At 35.1% G+C, this 22,301-nt stretch overlaps 2 protein-coding genes across 3 annotated transcripts in view; one reads left to right on the plus strand and one right to left on the minus strand.

Annotated features, from left to right (window-relative positions):
• The window catches only part of LOC131854165 (facilitated trehalose transporter Tret1-like), a 98,461-nt gene that overhangs the window by 51,887 nt on the left and 24,273 nt on the right, over positions 1 to 22,301 (minus strand). The gene's annotated exons all lie outside the window — the stretch shown is intronic.
• Positions 585 to 18,104, plus strand: LOC131854214 (uncharacterized). Its single transcript, XM_059205345.1, has 2 exons — positions 585 to 926; positions 17,985 to 18,104. Exons 1-2 carry the CDS (start codon positions 585 to 587, stop codon positions 18,102 to 18,104), a joined length of 462 nt encoding a protein of 153 aa, XP_059061328.1.

Here is a 22,301-nt window from a genome sequence, read left to right on the forward strand (position 1 = left end):
GGCCAGATGGCATACCAGCAGAAGTCTGGAAATTATTAGGAGAAGATGGATGCAAGTGGTTAGCTTCATTCTTTAATAAATTATTGCAGGAAGTGGCGATCCCTAAGGAATGGTGCAATAGTTCACTAGTGCCCATTTTTAAGAATAAGGGTGATGTACAGGATTGTAATAATTATCGAGGAATAAAGCTCATGTCTCACAGTATGAAAGTATGGGAGAAAGTGATAGAGAAGCGATTGCGTGATGAGACTAGTATCACCCAAAACCAGTTTGGATTTATGCCAGGCCGAAGTACCACAGATGCCATATTTGCACTGCGCCAGCTGTGTGAAAAATACAGACGTGCTCACAAGAACTTGCACATGGTGTTTGTGGACCTGGAAAAGGCGTACGATAAAGTACCCAGACCGGTTTTGTGGTGGGCCCTGAAAGATAGAGGAGTGCCAGTGAAGTATGTGGAGTTGATTCGTGCTATGTACAGTCAACCTCGTACATACGTTCGGTCGGCCGCGGGAAATACCAGCGAGTTCAGTGTGGCTGTAGGCTTGCATCATCGGCTTTAAGCCCGTCTCTTTTTGTTGATAATGGATGCCTTGACGTCGGAGATACAAGAAGAGGCACCCTGGTGCATGCTATTTGCAGATGACATTGTGCTCGTTGGTGAGGAGGGAGCTGAGATACAGAGTAGATTGGCGATATGGCAGCAAAAGCTGGAAAGTGGTGGCTTAAAGATAAGTAATTCCAAAACGGAATACATGTTTTGCGACTTTGGCGGTCTTTCTGGCTCTGCAGCCATATCACTAAATGGAGTTCCATTACCGATCTGCTCCGATTTCCGGTATTTAGGTTCACTCCTCCAAAGCAATGGCGAATTAGACCGAACCATAAAGCACAGGATTAACTCAGGTTGGATGAAGTGGCGGCAGGTTACGGCGACGACGTGCGACTCACGAGTTCCCCTTAAACTTAAGGGCAAAATTTACAAGACCATGATCCGGCCTGCCATTTTGTATGTATCAGAGTGCTGGCCCATAAAGGCGACGGATGAGAGACGACTGCATGCAACTGAAATGCGAATGTTGAGATGGATGTGTGGTGTGACGAGGATAGACAAGATAAAGAATGAATACATCAGAGGAAGTATAAAAGTGGCACCGATGTCAGAGAAGTTAAAGAGTAATCGTCTATCGTGGTATGGGCATGTAATGCGTAGGAATGAAGATCATATCCTAAGGACGGTGTTACATATGAATGTGGATGGTTATAAGGGTAGAGGAAGACCGAAAAAGAGATGGATGGACTGTGTGAAAGATGATATGGTGAGAAAGGGAGTAAATAACGGAATGGAAGAGAAATAAAAACAAAAAACATACTACGTCGACCCCAAATAAATGGGATAAGGAAGAAGCAGATGATGAACAAAAATACAAAAAATAAAAACAAATAAACACAACTGAGAGACAGCTCTCGACACCGCAAATTTTCCGTAACGTCACTCCCGTGGCAGCCACGAGAATGAGACTGCGGTTTACACTCATCGAGAGCCAGGGGAATGACAGCGTATCAAGTTGCACGAATGAAACTTGCCCTGCCCACGTCATTGTTAATTTACCGCAGTGAAAAAAGAACTGTATGTTTATATTTTGACGACCTCGATACTATATACGATCGAGACGTAGGTTGTTTATCACGTATTACGATAATTGCAAGTTCGATGTCCGTATAATACATTTTTATTAGTGTTGTGTAGCTCTCGAACGGAGGAGCGTTCCCAAAGATAAACTATGCGAACTAGTTCGCAGATCTGCTCTTTAGTTCATATCTGAATATAAATACGGTACATACACCAAAATAACATTTTTTACAATTTCTGTCTGCCTGTCTGTTTGTTCCGGCCAATCTCTGAAATGGCTGGACCGATTTTGACGGGAGTTTTATTGGCAGGTAGCTGATGTAATAAGGTACTCCTTATTACATCAGCTACCTGCCTAAGTTACTACTTAGGCTACATTTATTTTAGAAAAATAAAGTTAAATTCCACGCGAACGAAGTCGCGAGTACAGCTAGTTCAATATAATATAGGTCCATCTCATATTACGTTTTACACTGCTATTTTTTTTAATTCTTTATTTTATGACTTCGCAAGCCTCTAATATTGTGAGTCGTAAACTATTGATTTATTGCAAAACCAAAATAACAGGGAACTGTTATTATATAATTTTATCGGCATATTTTATTGTCCCACACATATGGGTTTTATGCTTTATCATAATTGTTAGTATTGGATTTCATTGGAGTGTTAGTTTAATAATTCTATTAATATTTACACTTGCGTAACTCAATTAATAGTTCCTACGCAATAAAATCAATAAGAATTATAAGTTATTCAGCACTAGCTGTGCCAGCGACGTCGTTCGCTGAAAGTATGAAAGATGAAAGATTATATGTAAGTAATGTAATTTTACATTACATTACTTACATATAATCTTTCATTTCCCCTTTCAACCCCCTAAAACCCTTTTTTCGCAATCAATCTGTGTACCAAATTTCATTTAAATCGGTTCAGTAGTTTCGGCGTGAAAGCGAGACAGACAGACAGACTTTACTTGCACATTTATATTAGTAAGGATAGCATAATACAGAGTAAATATATAAAAACTTTAAATGTAATATCTAATAAGCTTTGGATTCTTGACTGAATATTCGTTGTGTTAATATTAGGGGAATTCAATAAATACGATAAATCTATTAAGTAATAAATATCGTTATTTATTCCGGCATTTAGGCCTGAAAAGGTAAAGAACAGCATTTATAATCTAAATATATATAACTCAAAGGTGACTGACATAGTGATCTATCAACGCACAGCCCAAACCACTGGACGGATCGGGCTGAAATTTGGCATGCAGGTAGATGTTATGACGTATCCGCTAAGAAAGGATTTTGATTAATTCTACCCCAAGGGGATAAAATAGGAGATGAAATTTTGTATGAAACTTTGTCAATATTAAACCGATCGGGCTGAGACTTTACATGCATAAAGTTACTATGACGTAGGCATCCCCTAAGAAAGGATTTGTATAAATTCCACCCCTAAGGAGATAGATTAACGCGAGCGAAGCCGCAGACAAAAACTAGTATTAGTATAAATTACTATGTATGATACTGTGGGCGTATAGGCCTTGTAGTTGACTTTGCCGACTTAGAAACCAAGGTCAAGAGTTCTAATCTAACCGATGTATAAAAAAACTTTGTGTGTCAATTTACATTTTTTGCCGAATCTCCGCTGAAGGAATTACCGATAACAAAATAAAACAGTAATCACAAATCCTGTTTCAAAAATTCATAACTCATATATTTATATGAATATAAAGTAGAAAATTATATAGATACTAGCTGTGCCCGCGGTTTCACCGTTTCCGTGAAATTTATAGCCTACATGTTATTCTGATGAATAAGCTATATTGCTGTAAAGTTTCATCAAAATCCGTTCAGTAGTTTTTGCGTGAAAGAGTAACAAACATCCATCCATACTCACAAACTTACGCGTTTATAATATTAATAAAATATTTTTTGATGAATAAGCCATATTGCTGTAAAGTTTCATCAAAATCCGTTCAGTAGTTTTTGCGTGAAAGAGTAACAAACATCCATCCATACTCACAAACTTACGCGTTTATAATATTAATAAAATATTTATATTATATAGACAATTATATAATAATATGTGAAATTAATTTGTAGAATAAAACAATCAAAAAGTATTTTTATTATTTTTTTTTATTAATCAAACAGTAGTTATTAGTTAGTCAGTTAATTGTGTTTTTTCGTTACTTTTGTTAAGTTCTTCAAGTTACGAGAGCTCCACTTTCTTCCGTCGTTCTTTAAAAATCACCGTATTTGAAAAAAACGTTATCTTCTACCGAGCGTAGTATCAATGTCAGTTAATTTACTACTGAAACCAAAAATAAATAATTCATAGATATCTGATACTTGGAAGCCGATAATGAAATCCTTATCATTCTACGTAAATTTACGTCAAAAATATAACTCGCATATATTATGTGCGTGTGATATATTACACTAGACCAGATAAGATAAATTCTGAGTTATGATGACTGCAGTTGGTGAAAGATATTTTTATTCCTACTAGGAATTCCTCATTGCCTTGCCTTTATCCCATTTATTTGTGGTCGGCGCAGTATGTCTCTTCCACTGATCTCTATCGGTCGTCATATCTGAGCATTCTCTCCTTTTATTCATATCATCTTTCACACAATCCATCCATGTTTTTTTTAGGGCGTCCTCTCCCTTTACATCCAACCATGTTCAATCCTCGCTGTTCCGTATAACATGCCTACTAGGAATTACTAACATACTCATTACATAGTATAAAACAAATTCCCTGTCTGTCTGTCCCTATGTATGCTTAAATCTTTAAATCTATGCAACGCATTTTGGAGCTGCTTTTTTTTAATAGATAGAGTGATTCCAAATAAAGGTTTATATATATAACTAGCTTTTGCTCGCGGCTTCGCTCGCGTTAATTTATCCCCTTAGGGGTGGAATTTATCAAAATCCTTTATTAGGGGATGCCTACGTCATAGTAGCTTTATGCATGCAAAGTCTCAGCCAGATCGGTTTAAAATTGACAAAGTTTCATATAAACTTTCATCCCCTATTTTATCCCTTTGGGGTAGAATTAATCAAAATCCTTTCTTAGCGGATGCCTACGTCATAAAATCTACCTGCATGCCAAATTTCAGCCCGATCCGTCCATTGGTTTGGGCTGTGCGTTGATAGATCACTACGTCAGTCACCTTTGAGTCATATATATTTAGATACATGTACAACCGTGCGTAGCCGGGGCAAGTAGCTAATTTAATTATATAAAGAGAAATATAAATTATCTTTATTCTAATAAACTTAATATAAACTCTTTTGTTTTCTCTGTTCTGGTTACGGTCACTAGTTAGATTATTTCCTTTTGACAAAAATGCTGGTGATCACGATATTTACCCAAAGTGAATTTAAAAATGAATCTGTATTTTTGTAATCATGTACAAGCTCATGTGAAGGAATAAGAGCTAAGTTTCTTGTAAGTTCTTCTTAGATCAAAAGCACTCCGAACTGACGGTAGATTTGACATACCATAAGAGTCTGTAATAGACCTACATGAATAAAGATATTTAATATTTCAGTAATCATGTACAAGCTCATGTGAAGGAATAAGAGCTAAGTTTCTTGTAAGTTCTTCTTAGATCAAAAGCACTCCGAACTGACGGTAGATTTGACATACCATAAGAGTCTGTAATAGACCTACATGAATAAAGATATTTAATATTTCAGTAATCATGTACAAGCTCATGTGAAGGAATAAGAGCTAAGTTTCTTGTAAGTTCTTCTTAGATCAAAAGCACTCCGAACTGACGGTAGATTTGACATACCATAAGAGTCTGTAATAGACCTACATGAATAAAGATATTTAATATTTCAGTAATCATGTACAAGCTCATGTGAAGGAATAAGAGCTAAGTTTCTTGTAAGTTCTTCTTAGATCAAAAGCACTCCGAACTGACGGTAGATTTGACATACCATAAGAGTCTGTAATAGACCTACATGAATAAAGATATTTAATATTTCAGTAATCATGTACAAGCTCGTTTGAAAAGAATTAGAGCTGAGTATCTTGTCAGTTGTTCTTAACTTGAACGCACTACGAACTAATTAGATTTGACATATCATAAGAGTCTGTAGACCTACTAGAATAAATATATTTACTTTCTTTTATTTTTCTATACACACATAATTATTTTTTGTTCTACCGCTCATTCGGAAACTATACTCATCCCAAGAAGAACGAGCAAGAAACTTTCGTTTTGATCTTTTAAATAAATGTTGTTCAGCATTACATATTTAAGATTTTGTGCAAATACAAACTACCAAATAGCAAGAGTCACAAAAATATATATAAATGTGTATAAAATTAAGTTTCTTTTAATTAAATTTATTTCTAATCTATTATCTCTCCTCCACAATACATAAAATGGAGTTCAAATATATCTTTCCCCCTATCAGTGCATTATGACAGGCGCTCTGAGTTCCTTTAATCTGGTCCCTTATTATCTGGTACCTTTTGAACCCTTGAATACGGTCAAGTAATCGCTGACCCAGATTATTCAGATTTCAGAGACAAGTGTATTTTATTATGTGTGCGTATATTTTATGAGTACATTAATACTCTATGTCTCTATATTACAAAAAAATAAAGATGGTCGCGGGTTCGATTCCTCGTACGTTACAAACATTCATGAACATGGTTGTTGGTAGGGTTCTGGGTATTTTCTGTGTATATATTTTTAAAGTCATCTTTTCATTTATATAAGTACTAGTTGAGCCCCCGGTTTCACCCGCGTGAAAATTAAAACCTACGTATTATTCTGATGTACAAGCTACATTACTGTAAAATTTCATCAAAATCCATTCAGTAGTTTTTGTGTGAAAGAGTAACAAACATCCATCCATATTCACATAACACATATGTATATAATTATAATAAATATTTACGCATAACAACATATACAAATAACTTAAGCAAATAATACCATGGGAACTCCGAGTTGTTTCAATTTCCAACATAATCTAATGACCTCACGGCTTGAACTATGAATGTAACAGTGACCGAATTACTAAATGTTTTGTTTGAAAGCGATAAGAAAATTAGAATACATTAATAACAAAAAGATAAGCACAAAATTATGAGACTGATAACGTCTGGTTGTAAGGGAATTCTTAAATAAATTTCATAACTGTTACGACTACAATGACTGTTCGCTTTTCCAGTCCATATCTTTCATCATCTGCTTCTTCCTTATCCCATTTATTTGGGGTCGGCGTAATATGTTTTTTTTAATACGCTTTCCTAGTCCATATCTTTCATCATCTGCTTCTTCCTTATCCCATTTATTTGGGGTCGGCGTAATATGTTTTTTTTAATACGCTTTCCCAGTCCATATCTTTCATTATCTGCTTCTTCCTTATACCATTTATTTGGGGTCGGCGTAATATGTTTTTTTTAATACGCTTTCCCAGTCCATATCTTTCATCATCTGCTTCTTCCTTATCCCATTTATTTGGGGTCGGCGTAATATGTTTTTTTTAATACGCTTTCCCAGTCCATATCTTTCATCATCTGCTTCTTCATAGATAAATAGAAATAAATTTATTTTTAGTTCATATATTTATTTGAAGTAATATTATTTTTGATCTTTTCAGTTTTCTGGTAAAACGGAGTGTAATTGTACCCTAACAGACATGAGTGACTGATTTCCGTATGGAATACATAATGAACGATTTAACTGTAGTACTAAGTAGTCCTGTGTTAGATCTGGATTCGTAATAATGTTAGGATTATTCCAAGTATTAACTTTAGGAATGGTTTAAACCACGACCATTTAGACCACGTTTCGTCCGAGTTTTAACAGATTTTTTGTAATAAGTGTTTACTATAATGTTGCATGTTGCATTGCTAGTGCGTGAAGCCACTGGCATATCTTGTTAGAAATTAGGCGCTATGCTAAACAATTATACTGAAAAGGTATAAAAAAATAAGCTACCTATGCTTCTTACATTACAAACTGTCGACAGCAAGACAGCTTAAACAAGTTGAACTCCATTTCCGTTTTGCTCCGCTCTTATCGGCGTCATTGGGCATAATATTATTTTCTCTGTCGACAGTTAAAAGTCCTGATATAAGGTTGTGTAAATATAATCCAGGCAGGTAAATACATGTGTTTGCACATGTCTAGATAACGAATGGACTCGGCCAACAGAAATGTACAGTTATATAGTAGGGATGTTACGTTCAATATTAATGTTAGTTATTTTTAAATCCCCGTTTCAAATAGGGTTGCAAATTACTTTGAATTAACTTACCAAATAGAACTCTAGTTTGCTATACATTAACATATAGTTAATTTTAGTTCATTATTATTTATATATATTATAACTTATTAAGTTATATATTTATTATATACTAGCTGTTAGCCTACGGTTTCATCCGCATTAAATTTCAATAATAAATATAGCCTATATGTTACTCTGATGAACCTATATTGCTACAAAGTTTCATTAAAATCGTGGGGCAATTTTGCGTGAAAGAGTAACAAACATCCATACTTACAAACTTTCGCTTTTACAATAATATTAATAAAATACCTATAGAGTAATTGTGTATTTGGATTACAGAATCTGTCATATATTACACTTTCTCTTTAAACATACAAGTTCACAAAAGAACTACACAAGTAAAGTGTTAACAAAAAACTATTAAAAAGATTTATTACAAATGTACCCAGATGTAACAGAGAATGGATGTTTAATAATTTTTTACAGAGTGAACCTTATTGCTTGCTAGTTAAGATACACTTTAACTAAATTGAGATCGCTAAGTGTAATTCTAAGAAACGGTTTCTTTGTATCGAGGAATTGTTATTTGAAGAAAAATTATTGTTACATCCAGGCTCGAGAGTATTTTAAGTAACAACAGGTATTGAGTAGGTGGTGATGGCATATCGGTCTGGGTGCTGGAATTACCTTTAAATAAATTAAAACAACTGTTATATCATACTTGTTATGGAAGGACTGTATTAAGGCTGGTTTAAAATGAGACACGTTCCTAGGTGAGGGTAAAACATGTGTAATCAGCTCGCTAGCAAAAATGTAAAGCTCAAGAATATGGCAAAACAATCGGTATATAAAAACAGAACGTCAAAATGTCCAATTCAAAAATATATAAAATGCTTATAAAACTATCAGAAATGTTTTTAAAACTACTAGTTATGATGACGACTTTGGCCCTGATGCCGGCCATCAATGGTTCAGGCAGAGAACCCCAAGTAGTGTCCGCGACTTGTGACACTGGTATAGGTTTAATGGGCCCTTTTAGAATGCATTAACACTCACCTTCACTACTTGTGGTGTCCTCCCAGTCCCAACTAATAAACCCACCAATGCCTACAATATTAACAATTACCTATCTCTTATTTGTTTTTATAATAATAAGCACTCCAACCTTTTTGCTACAAACTCCCGCTACGTCAGTTCAATCAATCCATCAGTCTACTTGTCAATGTCACAAAGATTTTTTAGGCTTTGGCCTCTGCCATTCCTTTTCAGGTTACTCTTAGATAAAGAAATATGATTATTGACTTTACTATTTTTAATTAATGGTGTTTCACACGATAGTTAACAATATTTATTGAGCAAAGTGTATTATTTAACTATTAAGTTTGAGTGCTGTGTATCGCGAACTTTCGTTGAACAATCTAGTGACGGTAGATGAAAAAAACTGCTGTCACCTATCTACATTGACATCGCTGTTACTCCAGTCAGCTCGTGACCACGGCTAGTGCAACCTAGTCGAAACGTAGAGAGAGGTAAATACCTTTATTTGCTATAAAATTAGTTCGTGTTAAAGACCCGGTTAATAATATAAATAATGTATATTAAACACGAAAGTTTAAAAATAACCAAAGTCTATTACTCACTAAAATTACTTGAATGATAAACGTGCATGGCAATAACTGTTTAGGCACGCGATTTTCATCAAATTTTAGACATAGACACCTACATAAGCACCTACGTAAGCAATCTGCTTAGCGGCTAAGAAATATTAGTACAAAAGACTTGACTTACATAAGCGACTAAAATTTCCTACATGAATAAATGATTGTTCAATTTGAATGTTTCTTACTTGATTTACTATTCTTGTTACAGATACAGACCTATATATTCCGACTTTACAAGCAAGCTTATCATAGTATGCATTACCTTGTTAAATAAAACTTTAAATTGTCCACACAATGTAAATCGTAGAGTAACATTGAATAAACCAGACAAATATTTACTTTCCAATTGTTGATTCACTGCACATGAGTGTACCTATTCCTTAAATGTATATTAATAAAAGATTATTAGTATTAACATACGGCCAATCTGATGGTAAAGGGTTACAGACTATGGACATCTGAATCACCAGAGATATCCCATTCATAACAAAAAAAAAATTCACACAACGTCATCTAGTCCCAAAATGACAAAAAACTTGTATTATAGGTACTAGCAACTGATATAAATATTTGAGGATAGGGATTGTTTGTAATGTGGACTCTCGACCCCATTGCTGGCAATGTACTATGTCAGGTTGACCTCCACGCGGTTCCCCCTGGAAACCATCGTGATAAATTCCACGTAAATTTATCACAATGGGCTAACTGACCTGATCTCATCAACCTGCCTGTTAGCGCAGGCGGATGCACCATTATCATATACCAAAAAAAACTAATATAAATACATTGATATATATTTATGTAAATACATACATAAAAACACCCAGACTGTTACAAACAAACATACTCATGAATACAAATGTTTGCACCGTGCGAGGAATCTAACTCGCGACCGTAGGAAGTAAAGTGGAATACTACAATAATGTATTAGATCACCGAGGCCGTCTATATTCAGATCAAAAAACATATAATTAAATAGATTCTCTACATATCGTACACGTGATATACAATGATATATGTTCGTGTTGACACTCTCCTTTAATTAAGTCGGTAAAAAAGCGGGTCACGAGAATCGTAACCCAAACTATGTGACACATGTCACGCCGCGCGGATATATTGACAGACTAAAGTCCCTGTCACGCCATTTTCAACTTTATTGATTGACAATCCAATATATAAAATTCTCGTGTCACAGTGTTTGTAACAGAGCACCTCCGAAACGATTTGACCGATTCTTACGAAATTTTATGTTTATATTCACTATATCTGAGAATATGTGAACTATTTTTCATACCTCTAATTGATAAGGTGGAGCACCCCAATTTTTTTTATAATTTTTGGACCATATTTTCGATTTTAATCTTTTTATGTTTCGGCATTAAAAAATACAAAATCCCAAATTTTTCACGAAATGGGGCCTGACGGTAGGTCAGGCCCCATTTTTTAAAAGCGAAATACGCTATTAAATATAGGAAGTAAAGTTAGAAAGATAGAAAAAATATTAAAAATATATATTCAGTGCTTTTATAACATTAACAAAAACAAACAAAAAAAAAGATAAATCTAATCAAACGGGACTGACTGACATAGTGACCTATCAACGGACAGCCCAAACCACTGGACGGATCGGGCTGAAATTTGCCATGCAGGTAGATGTTAGGACGTAGGCATCCGCTAAGAAAGGATTTTGATTAATTCTACCTCCAAGGGGATAAAATAGGAGATGAAAGTTTGTATGAAACTTTGTCAATTTTAAACCGATCGGGCTGAGACTTTGCATTTATGAAGCTACTATAACGTAGGCATCCCCTAAGAAAGGATTTTGATAAATTCCACCCATAAGGGGTTAAATGAACGCGAACAAAGCCGCGGGCAAAAGCTAGTACATACATATAAGCATTGAAAGTGATTGAAAGTTATAGGATAAGTGGTATATCATCTTAGTCTTCTGCACTGATAACGAGTGAATGGTACATCACTTCCTCATTATCCAGCATCTACTTTAGAAATATGTCAATATGATTTCTATACAATACATTAATTCTTAATTACACTTATTTACATTAAAATCAGAAGTTATAGCCAGTTACAAAACCGTTGAATTTCTAAAACCATCCTCAAACCTCACTTACATAATTATAACCGTAAAATTTAACTGTTGACATTTACGAGGTGATTTTCTGACAAACGGACAGTTTGCGATGCAAATTATGAGTTAGTGCATTTATTGGTTATTGTTCAGTTACTAAAGGAACATCTACATTAATAGTTATGTACAGTTTAGGCTTAAGAAGTTAAAATATGCGTACTCAATATATTGCCTAGGCATCTGCTATTACGTTAAGCTAACAGCTGTTGCTGTTTGATGGTTACTTTTTCTTTATACTACGTTGATGGCAAAAGACCCATAGCACGTCTCTGAACGGAGTCAAAAGTGACAATGGCAACTGGTCTGGAGAAAACACCTTCTGAGGAGAGGAATATTCGTAAGGAGCTTTCTCCCGCGTACACTTAAATTGTGGAATGGACTACCTGCCGAGATTTTCTCGAGAGAGTACAAGCATGGAGTTTTTCAAGGATTTGTTCAGGTTTCTTAAGGATTGGCGACGCGCACGTGACCGCCAGGTGTCTCGAGAGAGTACAAGCATGGAGGTCTTCAAGGATTGGTTAAGGTTTCTTAAGGGTTGGCTACGCGCACGTGACACTCCTCGTGTTTCAGGCGTCCATAGGCTACGATAATTGTTTACCATCAGATAGGCCATAGACTTGTTTGCCACCGTCGTGGTATGAAACAATGTCTCATCACATTCTAAAACAGAAGGAAATTGGGGAACAGAACGAGACCAAGAAAATCAGATCAAAGAAAGACCAAACTACGCACGCCAACGAATCTGCTCAAAATCTATATAGGTCGAAGTAGTCCTTTGGTATAGCAACACATGATTCTTGAGAACTAAGATGATATTCCTTGTAATTTCACATCCATAATGCTTCACATTATGAACACGCTAGACCACCGAAGTCATAAAAAATATGATATCAAAGATACGATCGAACTTAAAATCGTCAAAAAATTATGACTACACTTATCTACTAAGTCAGCTGTCGTTTTTTTAACAACATGCGTGATCCCAAGATAAGTCCACCATAAAAACTCGCCTACTGATATTATAATATAGAATATTATCGGTTTATATCAGTTACGTGGCGTTTACCGTTAAATGGTTACTGGTGAATTACTCCTAGAATATGTGGTTTGTGGTTTACAACTCCCTGCCTCTTGAACCCCGCATGTTTCCATTATCACGTCCGAACGGTAAAAATACCGTATTATTTCTTTTTCCTCAAATCTGATGGTCGTAACTTCCAAGCAATACTTTCCAGAAATTTCCATCCTGTGGCATGTGGATCGCCGACTGTATATTTCGCTTGACGGCATCTCGAACGGAATCAGTCCATCGTGCAGACTCCCTACCTCTGCCCCTTCTTCCGTTCACAAATGTATACAAAATGTATAATGATGGACCATTATACATTTTGTATAATGGCCTGAATCACTCTGTCTATTGTTGAACCCCATTAAAATCTGTCGCGTAATTTGAAAGATCTAGACGTACAGACTGTTCGGCGAGTTTATTTTATAACATGTAAAGATTTTACTTCTTATGGTAGGAAAATAAAAACCTCTGAATTTACCGGCTTTCATGTACTAAAGTACTAAACTAATATGCATGTACTTTACATATAAAACTTTCTTTTATAAACCTTCCTCTTGACAAAAAATATTTCTGAACCACATTAAAATATGTCGCATAATTTGAAAGATCTAAGCCAGACTGCGCCGGATACTTATTATGGTAGGGAAAAATATGAATACAAAAAACTTTACGTTCATAAGCAGCTAAAATGTCCTACATGGATAAATAATTTTTTATTTTATTTGATTTGTAATATCGTATTCGATAATGGACACGCGCACCGTGTCAAGTGTCAGTAACAAGGCCTGCTCTCTTCTCCGACAGATCGCATTCAAGTGCTATACGTGTAATTTGAACCTTATTGGTATTGAAACACGGGCGATATTGAATTTCTCAAGTACCTACTTATGAGCACCTATACTTTACTTTATAGGCACTTGTAAATGCATTCAACTTTCCGTTCAATTGTATGTTTAATTTTAATGTGATAGATCAAAAACTGTATCCTTAAAGATACATTAACATTAGGATACATTACAGTGAAAGAGTCTCTGTCTGTATTTTTACTACCTTTGCATGTATACATTCTATATCTGAGCAAATTATAATGAAATTTGATGTGAAGATAGAATGTAACAGGGAACGACGATCATATTATATACATACATAATATAGGCTATATTTTATCTAAAAAAAATTTAATAACCAAATTAAGAACTCTCATAAACCTACTTATATACCGCGACACTGATCGTGAAAACAGCTCAAATTAGCTATGTTGTTGTCGGCCTCGGTGGTCTAGCGGTTAAACATACCGATTTACTTCCGATGATCCCTGGGTCATTTCCTCGCACAATTCAAATATTTGTATTCATGAGTACGATTGTTTGTATTGATCTGGGTGTTTTCTATGTATTAATATGTATGTATTAAAAAATCTATGTATTTATATAAGTTGTCTAGTACCCATAACACAAGTTCTGCTTAGTTGTAACTTGTATGTGTATTGTCCTGAGATATTATTATTATCTACCTGCGTATCAAATTTATCTGTACTACCTCCAGCCATATAAGCACTATGATTATAGTGATTATATCATTCACAAATCAAATTCAAATTCAAAATATTTATATTCACATAGGTCTATTACAGACTCTTATGATATGTCAAATCTACCGTCACTTCGCAACGATTTATAGATGAGAAGAACTGGCAACTCAGCAGTTTCTGAAAGAAACTCAGCTTGTATTCTTTTCAAATAAATGTTATACATTTTTACAATAATACAGATTCGTTTAAATTCAAATTTGGGAGAATAAATATAAAACTGTTGTGTTTGTAATGTCAGTAAAATTTAATAAAACATGTTTTATATTATTATTTTTAATAAACATATATTATATTATTATTATTAGAAATTTACTATTACTTATTTGAAAACACATTATTTTCATATTTTCTCAAGCATTATAAATTAAAAAAACAGCTTTATTATTTAAGGCAGTTGATATTAACGTAATATTCAATGTCGAATTTCATTCTAGTACTTAAAATACAGGTCACTACTTGGTGAACTTAGTGACCAGGAAACAATGTAAAATGTAAATACTACAAGAAAAATAAATTATTATTATAATTCAGTTAATCACTCTCAGTTAAGTATCACACGTCACGTTTCTAGTCAAGTTAACGTACCATTAACTGGTACAGTGTAACTTGATTGTTATAATTCATCGCAACTAAGTAACTTAACTATGTAATTACGTACAGTTACATAAATTAACTCGGCTCCAAATACGGTGTAATTAAAAAAAAATACAGTAATCTATCATTCATTACATATGTATATTCATTATAGTTAATACTCCTTGTATTAAATATTGTATATTTATAGTTTATATGGAGATGTGTAGAATTCTTATATTTTTATTTAAATTATGCATAAAAATATATTAAATCAATAAAAAAAAATTACACACATCACCATGTATCTGACACACACGCGCATATATACTCTGTTCTTTATTGTTAAAGTCTGTGGTCAAATTGAGAGTGGATTAATATTATTTATTGAACGCAGAGTACATTTTCTTTTTTAATTATACATAAAAAATATATTAATTTAATAAATGATATATATGAATATACACTAACATTATTACACGACTGATAACAAAACGTCAAATAATCTCCTTATTAACGCTATATATATTTTGTATGTATATACCAAAAAAAAGTATTTCTATCAGTTGTCTAGTACCCATAAGACAATCTCTGCTTAGCTTAAGACTAGATGGCGCTGTGTGAATTATTATAACCAGTACGTCCTACTTGTTATGACATACGGTGCCGAAACGTGGACACTGACGATACGACTGGTCCACCAACTCAAAGTCGCTCAACGAGCTATGGAAAGGGCTATGCTTGGAGTTACTCTAAGGGATCAAATCCGTAACGAAGTAATTCGCCAGAGAACTAGAGTCACCGACATAGCTCTCCGTATTTGCAAGTTGAAGTGGCAGTGGGCTGGTCATATCTGTCGCAGAACCGATGCTCGCTGGAGTAGGCGTGTTTAGAGTGGAGACCGCGAATTGGCAAACGTAGTGTAGGACGCCCCGCAGCTAGGTGGAGCGACGACATACGTAGGGTTGCGGGTAAAAACTGGAAGAGAAGGGCTGAAGATCGTGTCCAGTGGCGTGCCTTGGGAGAGGCCTATGTCCAGCAGTGGACTGCAGCGGGCTGATGATGATGATGATGATGGTGATGGTGATGATGGTGATGGTAGTGATGATGATGATGATGAATTATTAAGGGATATTATTGTCATCTACTCATCTAGCTATGTACCTAGTGTGGTATATAACAAGTAAATTAACAAAGTTAGCAAACCCTAATTATGTAAATATCAATAAATATTTCTCGCTGTATACTATACCCGAGTTCGTAAATAACCCACTGTAATGGATCAAATTACAATTATATTTTGCAAACAAGCTATTTCAGATATAAATAAAATTATGAAACACACGCTAACAAAGTTGTATCCATCAAACCATACAAACAATTACGTATTATATTCCAATTTTATTCTTAAAATACGAATAACTAAAAATAAAATTGTTCTAAAATGTGTAGAAATATATCATAATATCAATACTAGATTTAAAGACAAACTTGCTGTCCACAAGTATCGTTTAGAAAATGTCAATAGGTCTTTTATGGGAATAGGTATAAAAATTTACAATAAGATACCAAAGGATATATTGGAATTACCCTTAAATAAATTCAAAACATCTGTTAAATCATATTTACTAAGCAAAGCCTATTACTCACTAAACGATTACTTGAATGACGAGCGTGCATGGCAATAGTTTTCATGTTCGGGATTTTCATTTAATGTTAGACATAGACACCTATATAAATAACCATGCGCTGTAAATAAACTGACTTTAAAAAAAAAAAAAGAGTTTCTTGCCAGTTCTTCTCAATTGGATGTATATACCGAACCCCTTTCCTACCGCCCAGGTAGGAAACAAAAATATAATGTAAAAACTTGACGTTCATAAGCGGCTACAATGTCCTACATGAATAAATGATTTTTGAATTTGAAAAAAGTATTCATTTTAAATACACTTTAAAATATCCATTAGATTTTGCGGAGTGTCAAGTGAAGTGTTGTTTTTGTAAAGTGTATTTAAAATGAATACTTTTTTTGTTAAGGTATATTCATCTAAGCAGATGTTATTCCGCACTTAATTAAACAACCACAAGGATCGTGGAGAAATCTAGAATAATTTTTTTTTATGGATGATAATGGAATGGTGCACCCGCCTGCGCTAACGGTTTACGCTGGCGGGACACCAGTGGAGGATGATAAGATGAACATGAGGTCAGGGCAGTTAGCCCATCGTGACGTGATGACGTGACGTGACATCGTTTCCAGCGACAACCGTGTGGAGATCAACCTGACATGGTATATTACTAGTAATGGAGTCATGAGTCTGCATTACTAACAATCCCTTTCCCCTCTAAACCAGATTCTTCGGTCCAAGGTGATAGGTAGACTGGAATCGTAATGTAAATACTTTATTCAAATCTGATAAACCACAGAAATAACCGTTGCACAAATGAGTTTTTTTTAAGGGATGGTAATGAATTGGTGCTTCCGTCTGCGCTAACGGTTTACGCTGGCGGGGCACCAGTGGAGGATGATAAGATGAGCATGAGGTCAGGTCAGTTAGCCCATCGTGACAAATTTACCACGATGGTGTCCAGGGGGAAAACGTGGAGGTCAACCTTACATGGTACATTGCTAGTAATAGAGTCATGAGTCCACATTACTAACAACCCCCTTCCCCTCGCACAAATGAGGAAAATCCTCTGTTTTTTCATTGCTTTAGTATTTGAACTCTATTGTAATGAAATTATAGAAATACACGTCCTTCAACTTCGGCCACAAAGAGAAAAAATAATATAAACGACGACGAACGAACTCCTTTCATAATAGGACCTACTAAAAGCTGCCTTCCTTAAAGTTTCTATTTTCAAGCAGGAGTTCGCATTCAGCTACTCCATGAGTTCTTCCGCGGGTTTGGTGTGCCATCTGCACTCGCCTCCTATCGGAGTAAAGGCCAGCTGCGACAGTAAAGATCAAAAATAAAAAAAAACTATTTTGGATTCTTTCACATCAATATTTATGGTCAATATATATTTCAGCAATATCCTTCGCTGTGGGAGCAGCAGGCTGCCGGACGGCCGGAGTGGAGAGCGCTCGTTAATTCTAGCATCAAAGGTTTTGAAAACTCCTTGAGCTGGGTGCCAGGCGCGACGAGCTGAAAGTCCGACCACCTGCGGCTATCAGCTATAATTATATGAGTGGTGTATGAGAGCCCGCAATGTGCGAGGATTTTTACATACAAAATTGGCTACATAAGTCACATGCGAGCACATCAACGGCAAAATCGGAATTGAAGACAGTCGCGGACGAAATCGGCCGGGATTACATCATTATCATCATCATCATCATCATCATCATCATATTTCAGCAACCAACACAGGCTATATTCTAAGTAAACAACACCGCATGAAGCAGGAAGTGTTACATAGATAAAATATATCTATGTCAATAAATTCATTGCAATACTTCTATATTCGGATTTTAGAATGAAATTAACATGTTTAATTTTAAATTTTAGATTTATTAATAAGTATGTTAATTTATACATCAATTTAATCATGATTTAATTAAATGTTTCGAATTAAAAATAAAATAATTAAAACATTGCCGAATAGACCTTCGATATCAAATTTATAAATTAACTACCTATTCCCGCGACTTCGTCCGCGTGTAATTTAACTTTATTTCTCTAAACTAAAAGTAGCCTAAGTTACACCTTATTACATCAGCTACCTGCCAAAAAAGTTCCGTCAGTCGGTCCAGCCATTTCAGAGATTAGCCTGTTATTTTGGTGTATGTACCGTATTTATATTCATATGCATGTAGTAAAAAACGTTTATTTCAATATTACAAACAGACACTCAAATTTTGTTTATATGTATAGATACAAAGAACGAGCACAGAATGGTAATATTTTTTTAATTAAAATAAAAAAAAAAGTAATTCAATTGAGTTTCTTCCCAGTCCTTCTCAATTGCGTATGAATATAAATAAGGTACATACACCAAAATAACATTTTTACAATTTTTGTCTGTCTGCTGTTTGTCCCGGCTAATCTCGGGAATGGCTGGACCGATTTTGATGAGACTTTTATTGGCAGATAGCTAATGTAATAAGAAGTAACTCAGGCTACTTTTATTTTAGAAAATAAAGATAAATTCTACGCCGACGATGTCGCAATAAGTGTGCATAATTTCACACTCCACCGTCCGTACAGTTTTCGTAGAAAGGGGTACAAAGTTCATGCTTAACATAATAATATAATGATGCAGTGTAATTAACTGTATTATTGACTAAAATGCTTAAAAAAATATATATAATTGACTAAAATATATTATAGACGTTCCGAAGATACTTATTTTATGTAAATACTAGTTATATAATAATATGTATATAAATATTAATGAAATTAATAAATATTAACTGTATTATTGACTTGAAATTTATAGAAAGCTGTCACAAAGGCGAGCGGAACGTTATTATGACTATATTGTTTATACTTACAAACACGTGCCGCTAATTGTACGGATGTAAAGAAACTGGATATGGCCTGAGTATTTGTAAATACAGTGTTAATTTTATTTTATTGGAACTTTCTTATTACATTTATTCTTGTGTTTTGTAGTTATTATTTCATTTCATTTTGACGTTGTAATTTGAATTTTATATGTGTATAGAAACATAGTAAAGAAACATATACTATTGTTTTTTTTAGTTTTCTTGATATTGTGAGCCAAATATAATTAATTAGTATGGGTTTATATAAATACTAGCTTTCGCCCGCGGCTTCGCTAGCGTTAATTTATCCCCTTAGGGGTGGAATTTATAAGAACCCATTCTTAGGGGATGCCTACGTCATAGTAGCTTTATGTATACAAAGTCTCAGTCCGATTGGTTTAATATTGACAAAGTTTTATACAAACTTTCATCCCTTATTTTATCCCCTTGGGGGTAGAATTAATCAAAATCCTTTCTTAGCAGATGCCTACGTCATAACATCTACCTGCATGCCAAATTTCAGCCCGATCCGTCCAGTGGTGTGGGCTGTGCGTTGATAGATCACTACGTCAGTCACCTTTGAGTTATATATATTTAGATATTTAAACCCCTGCTATTTATTCTTACAATTGAATGTATATTAATTAGTTAGGAGTAGGATTAATTTATTTATTTATTTATACACTTTATTACACCAGATACAAGAAAATATTGATTTATAGAAAAAAATTACAATATAATATAGATATATATATAAAACTAGCGTCTTATACAATATAGTATAAGACGCTAGTTCTATATAAACCCCTAGTCTTACGTTCACCGCAGCGTGTCTCTCTCACAGCTAGTCCGTATTATAAAAATTCTAAATCGAAATATCTTTAATCATATAGGTATCTATTACAGACTCTTATGATATGTCAAATCTACCGTCAGTTCGGAATGATTTCGAGATGAGAAAAAACTCAAGAACACTCAAGACAAGGAACTCAGCTCGTATTAGTTTCAAATAAGCTTGTACATGTTTACAAAAATACAGATTCATTTTTAAATTATATTTGGGTGAATAACATGCCCACCAGCATATGCTATTGCAATTTTTAAAAAGAAAAAATAGTTTAATCACTGTCCGAAAACCGACAGACCGGTTCACGAGTATGACGAATGAGCCAGGCGTCATTACACTCAACCATATTAGAGGGAGCACATTGATTCGGCCCATCACGCCGTCACAAGTTTGAACTTTATAACTAGCATGACTGTTTCAAGTTACTCCACTACGTCATTTATATAACCCTAGTCTCAATCGCGCCCCGGCGTCTCAATAGCTAGTCCTATATAAAACGCTAGTCTCAAGTGCGCCCGGCGTCTCTTCCACTGATGTTATATTTTTGGGTAGAAAGCTTGCGGCCGCGTGGGAAAACTAGTTGTTACCACTTTAACCTTGTTAGAACATGCAAGCCACGAGCCAATTGGTTAAGGCTGCGTCTACACTCTATGAAAAACGTCTAACGCAAAGTATGAAATAGATGTTATTATTATTATTATTTCTTAAACTTAAAAGAAAATTCTCATCTCCCCTCTCAAGGAGTGGAGATGGCAACTTACCCCCGGCAGAAGCACAGTCGGCCGGGGTTCAGGGTCTCAAGGAGAGAAACCGGCGCACAATGCGGGCAGAATCTAAGAGCACCGCTTTCTGCATCTTTCCCGGGAGTGAGCCGCCTCGGAATCCTGACCGTCTGAGATGTTGTTCCAGACTGGTTGGGATAAGACCGTTCACCGACATAACGATTGGAATGATTTCGGTGGACATCGACATCACCCCCCACATTTCGGTCACCTCGTGAGCCAGGTCGAGATATTTTCTCTTTTTCTCGGTTTCAGCTTTCACGAGGTTCTCATCATGCGGTATGGTGATGTCCACCAAAAACACCCTCGAAAGTGCCCGATTCATCACTACGATATCTGGTTTGTTCGCAAGAACGGTCCTGTCCGTGATGATGGATCGGTCCCAGTGGAGCCTGACGTTGTCGCTTTCGAGGACCGGCTGGGGCTCGTACTTATAGTACGACAACCTCTCATTCGCGAGGCCGTACTTCAGAGCTAGTTCTTATTATTTTCATTTTTAAAACTTTACAAAAATTCTCATATCTCCTCTTAAGGAGAGGAGATGGCAACTTATTATATATTTCACAATTCACAACGTATAAATGGCGAACGCGGTGGTCTAGCAGTTTAGCAATGCCTCTTTACTTCCGATGGTCACGGGTTCGATTCCTCGGACAGTATTTTTACATTTTGTATTCATCTGGGTATTTTCTATGTATATTATGTATGTATTTACAAAAATGTTTCTATGTATTTGTATCAGTTGTCTAGTACCTTACGCAAGCTTTGCTTAGTTTGGGACTAGATGGCGCAGTGTGAACAATTCACACTGCGCCATCTGTCCTAATATATTATTATTATATTAGCTCAATTTAGCTCTGATTAAGTCTAACTTCGTATATTGGGGAAGGATTATTCGTAGTGTGGACTAATAACCAGACGGGGCAGAGGAAGACCGAAAAAGAGATGGATGGACTGTGTGAAAGATGATATGGTAAGAAAGGGAGTAAATTACGAGATGACTGATATAAAGACCAACACACAAGTTTCTTGCTCGTTCTTCTTGTGATGAGACAGCTTTCCGAACGAGTGGTAGATAAAAAACAAATTGATGATTCAAAAGTGCTTAAATTAAGTTTAGAATAAATGATTTTCTATTCTATTCTATTCTAGATGAATGGAAGAGAAAACATATTACGCCGACCACAAATAAATGGGATAAGGAAGAAGCAGATGATGAACCAGATGGG

This window comes from Achroia grisella, unplaced genomic scaffold (assembly GCF_030625045.1).
Source record: "Achroia grisella isolate CSIRO2021 unplaced genomic scaffold, CSIRO_AGI_Agris_v1 utg971, whole genome shotgun sequence".
NCBI classification, from domain to species: Eukaryota; Metazoa; Arthropoda; class Insecta; order Lepidoptera; family Pyralidae; genus Achroia; species Achroia grisella.

Excerpts from the sequence above, each read along its gene's own strand:
- LOC131854214 (XM_059205345.1), top strand. The coding sequence starts at position 585 with ATGGATGCCTTGACGTCGGAGATACAAGAAGAGGCACCCTGGTGCATG. Across the intron at positions 927-17,984 it reads GTTGGATGAAGTGGCGGCAG|CAATATCCTTCGCTGTGGGA; the intron begins GTTACGGCGACG and ends TATATATTTCAG.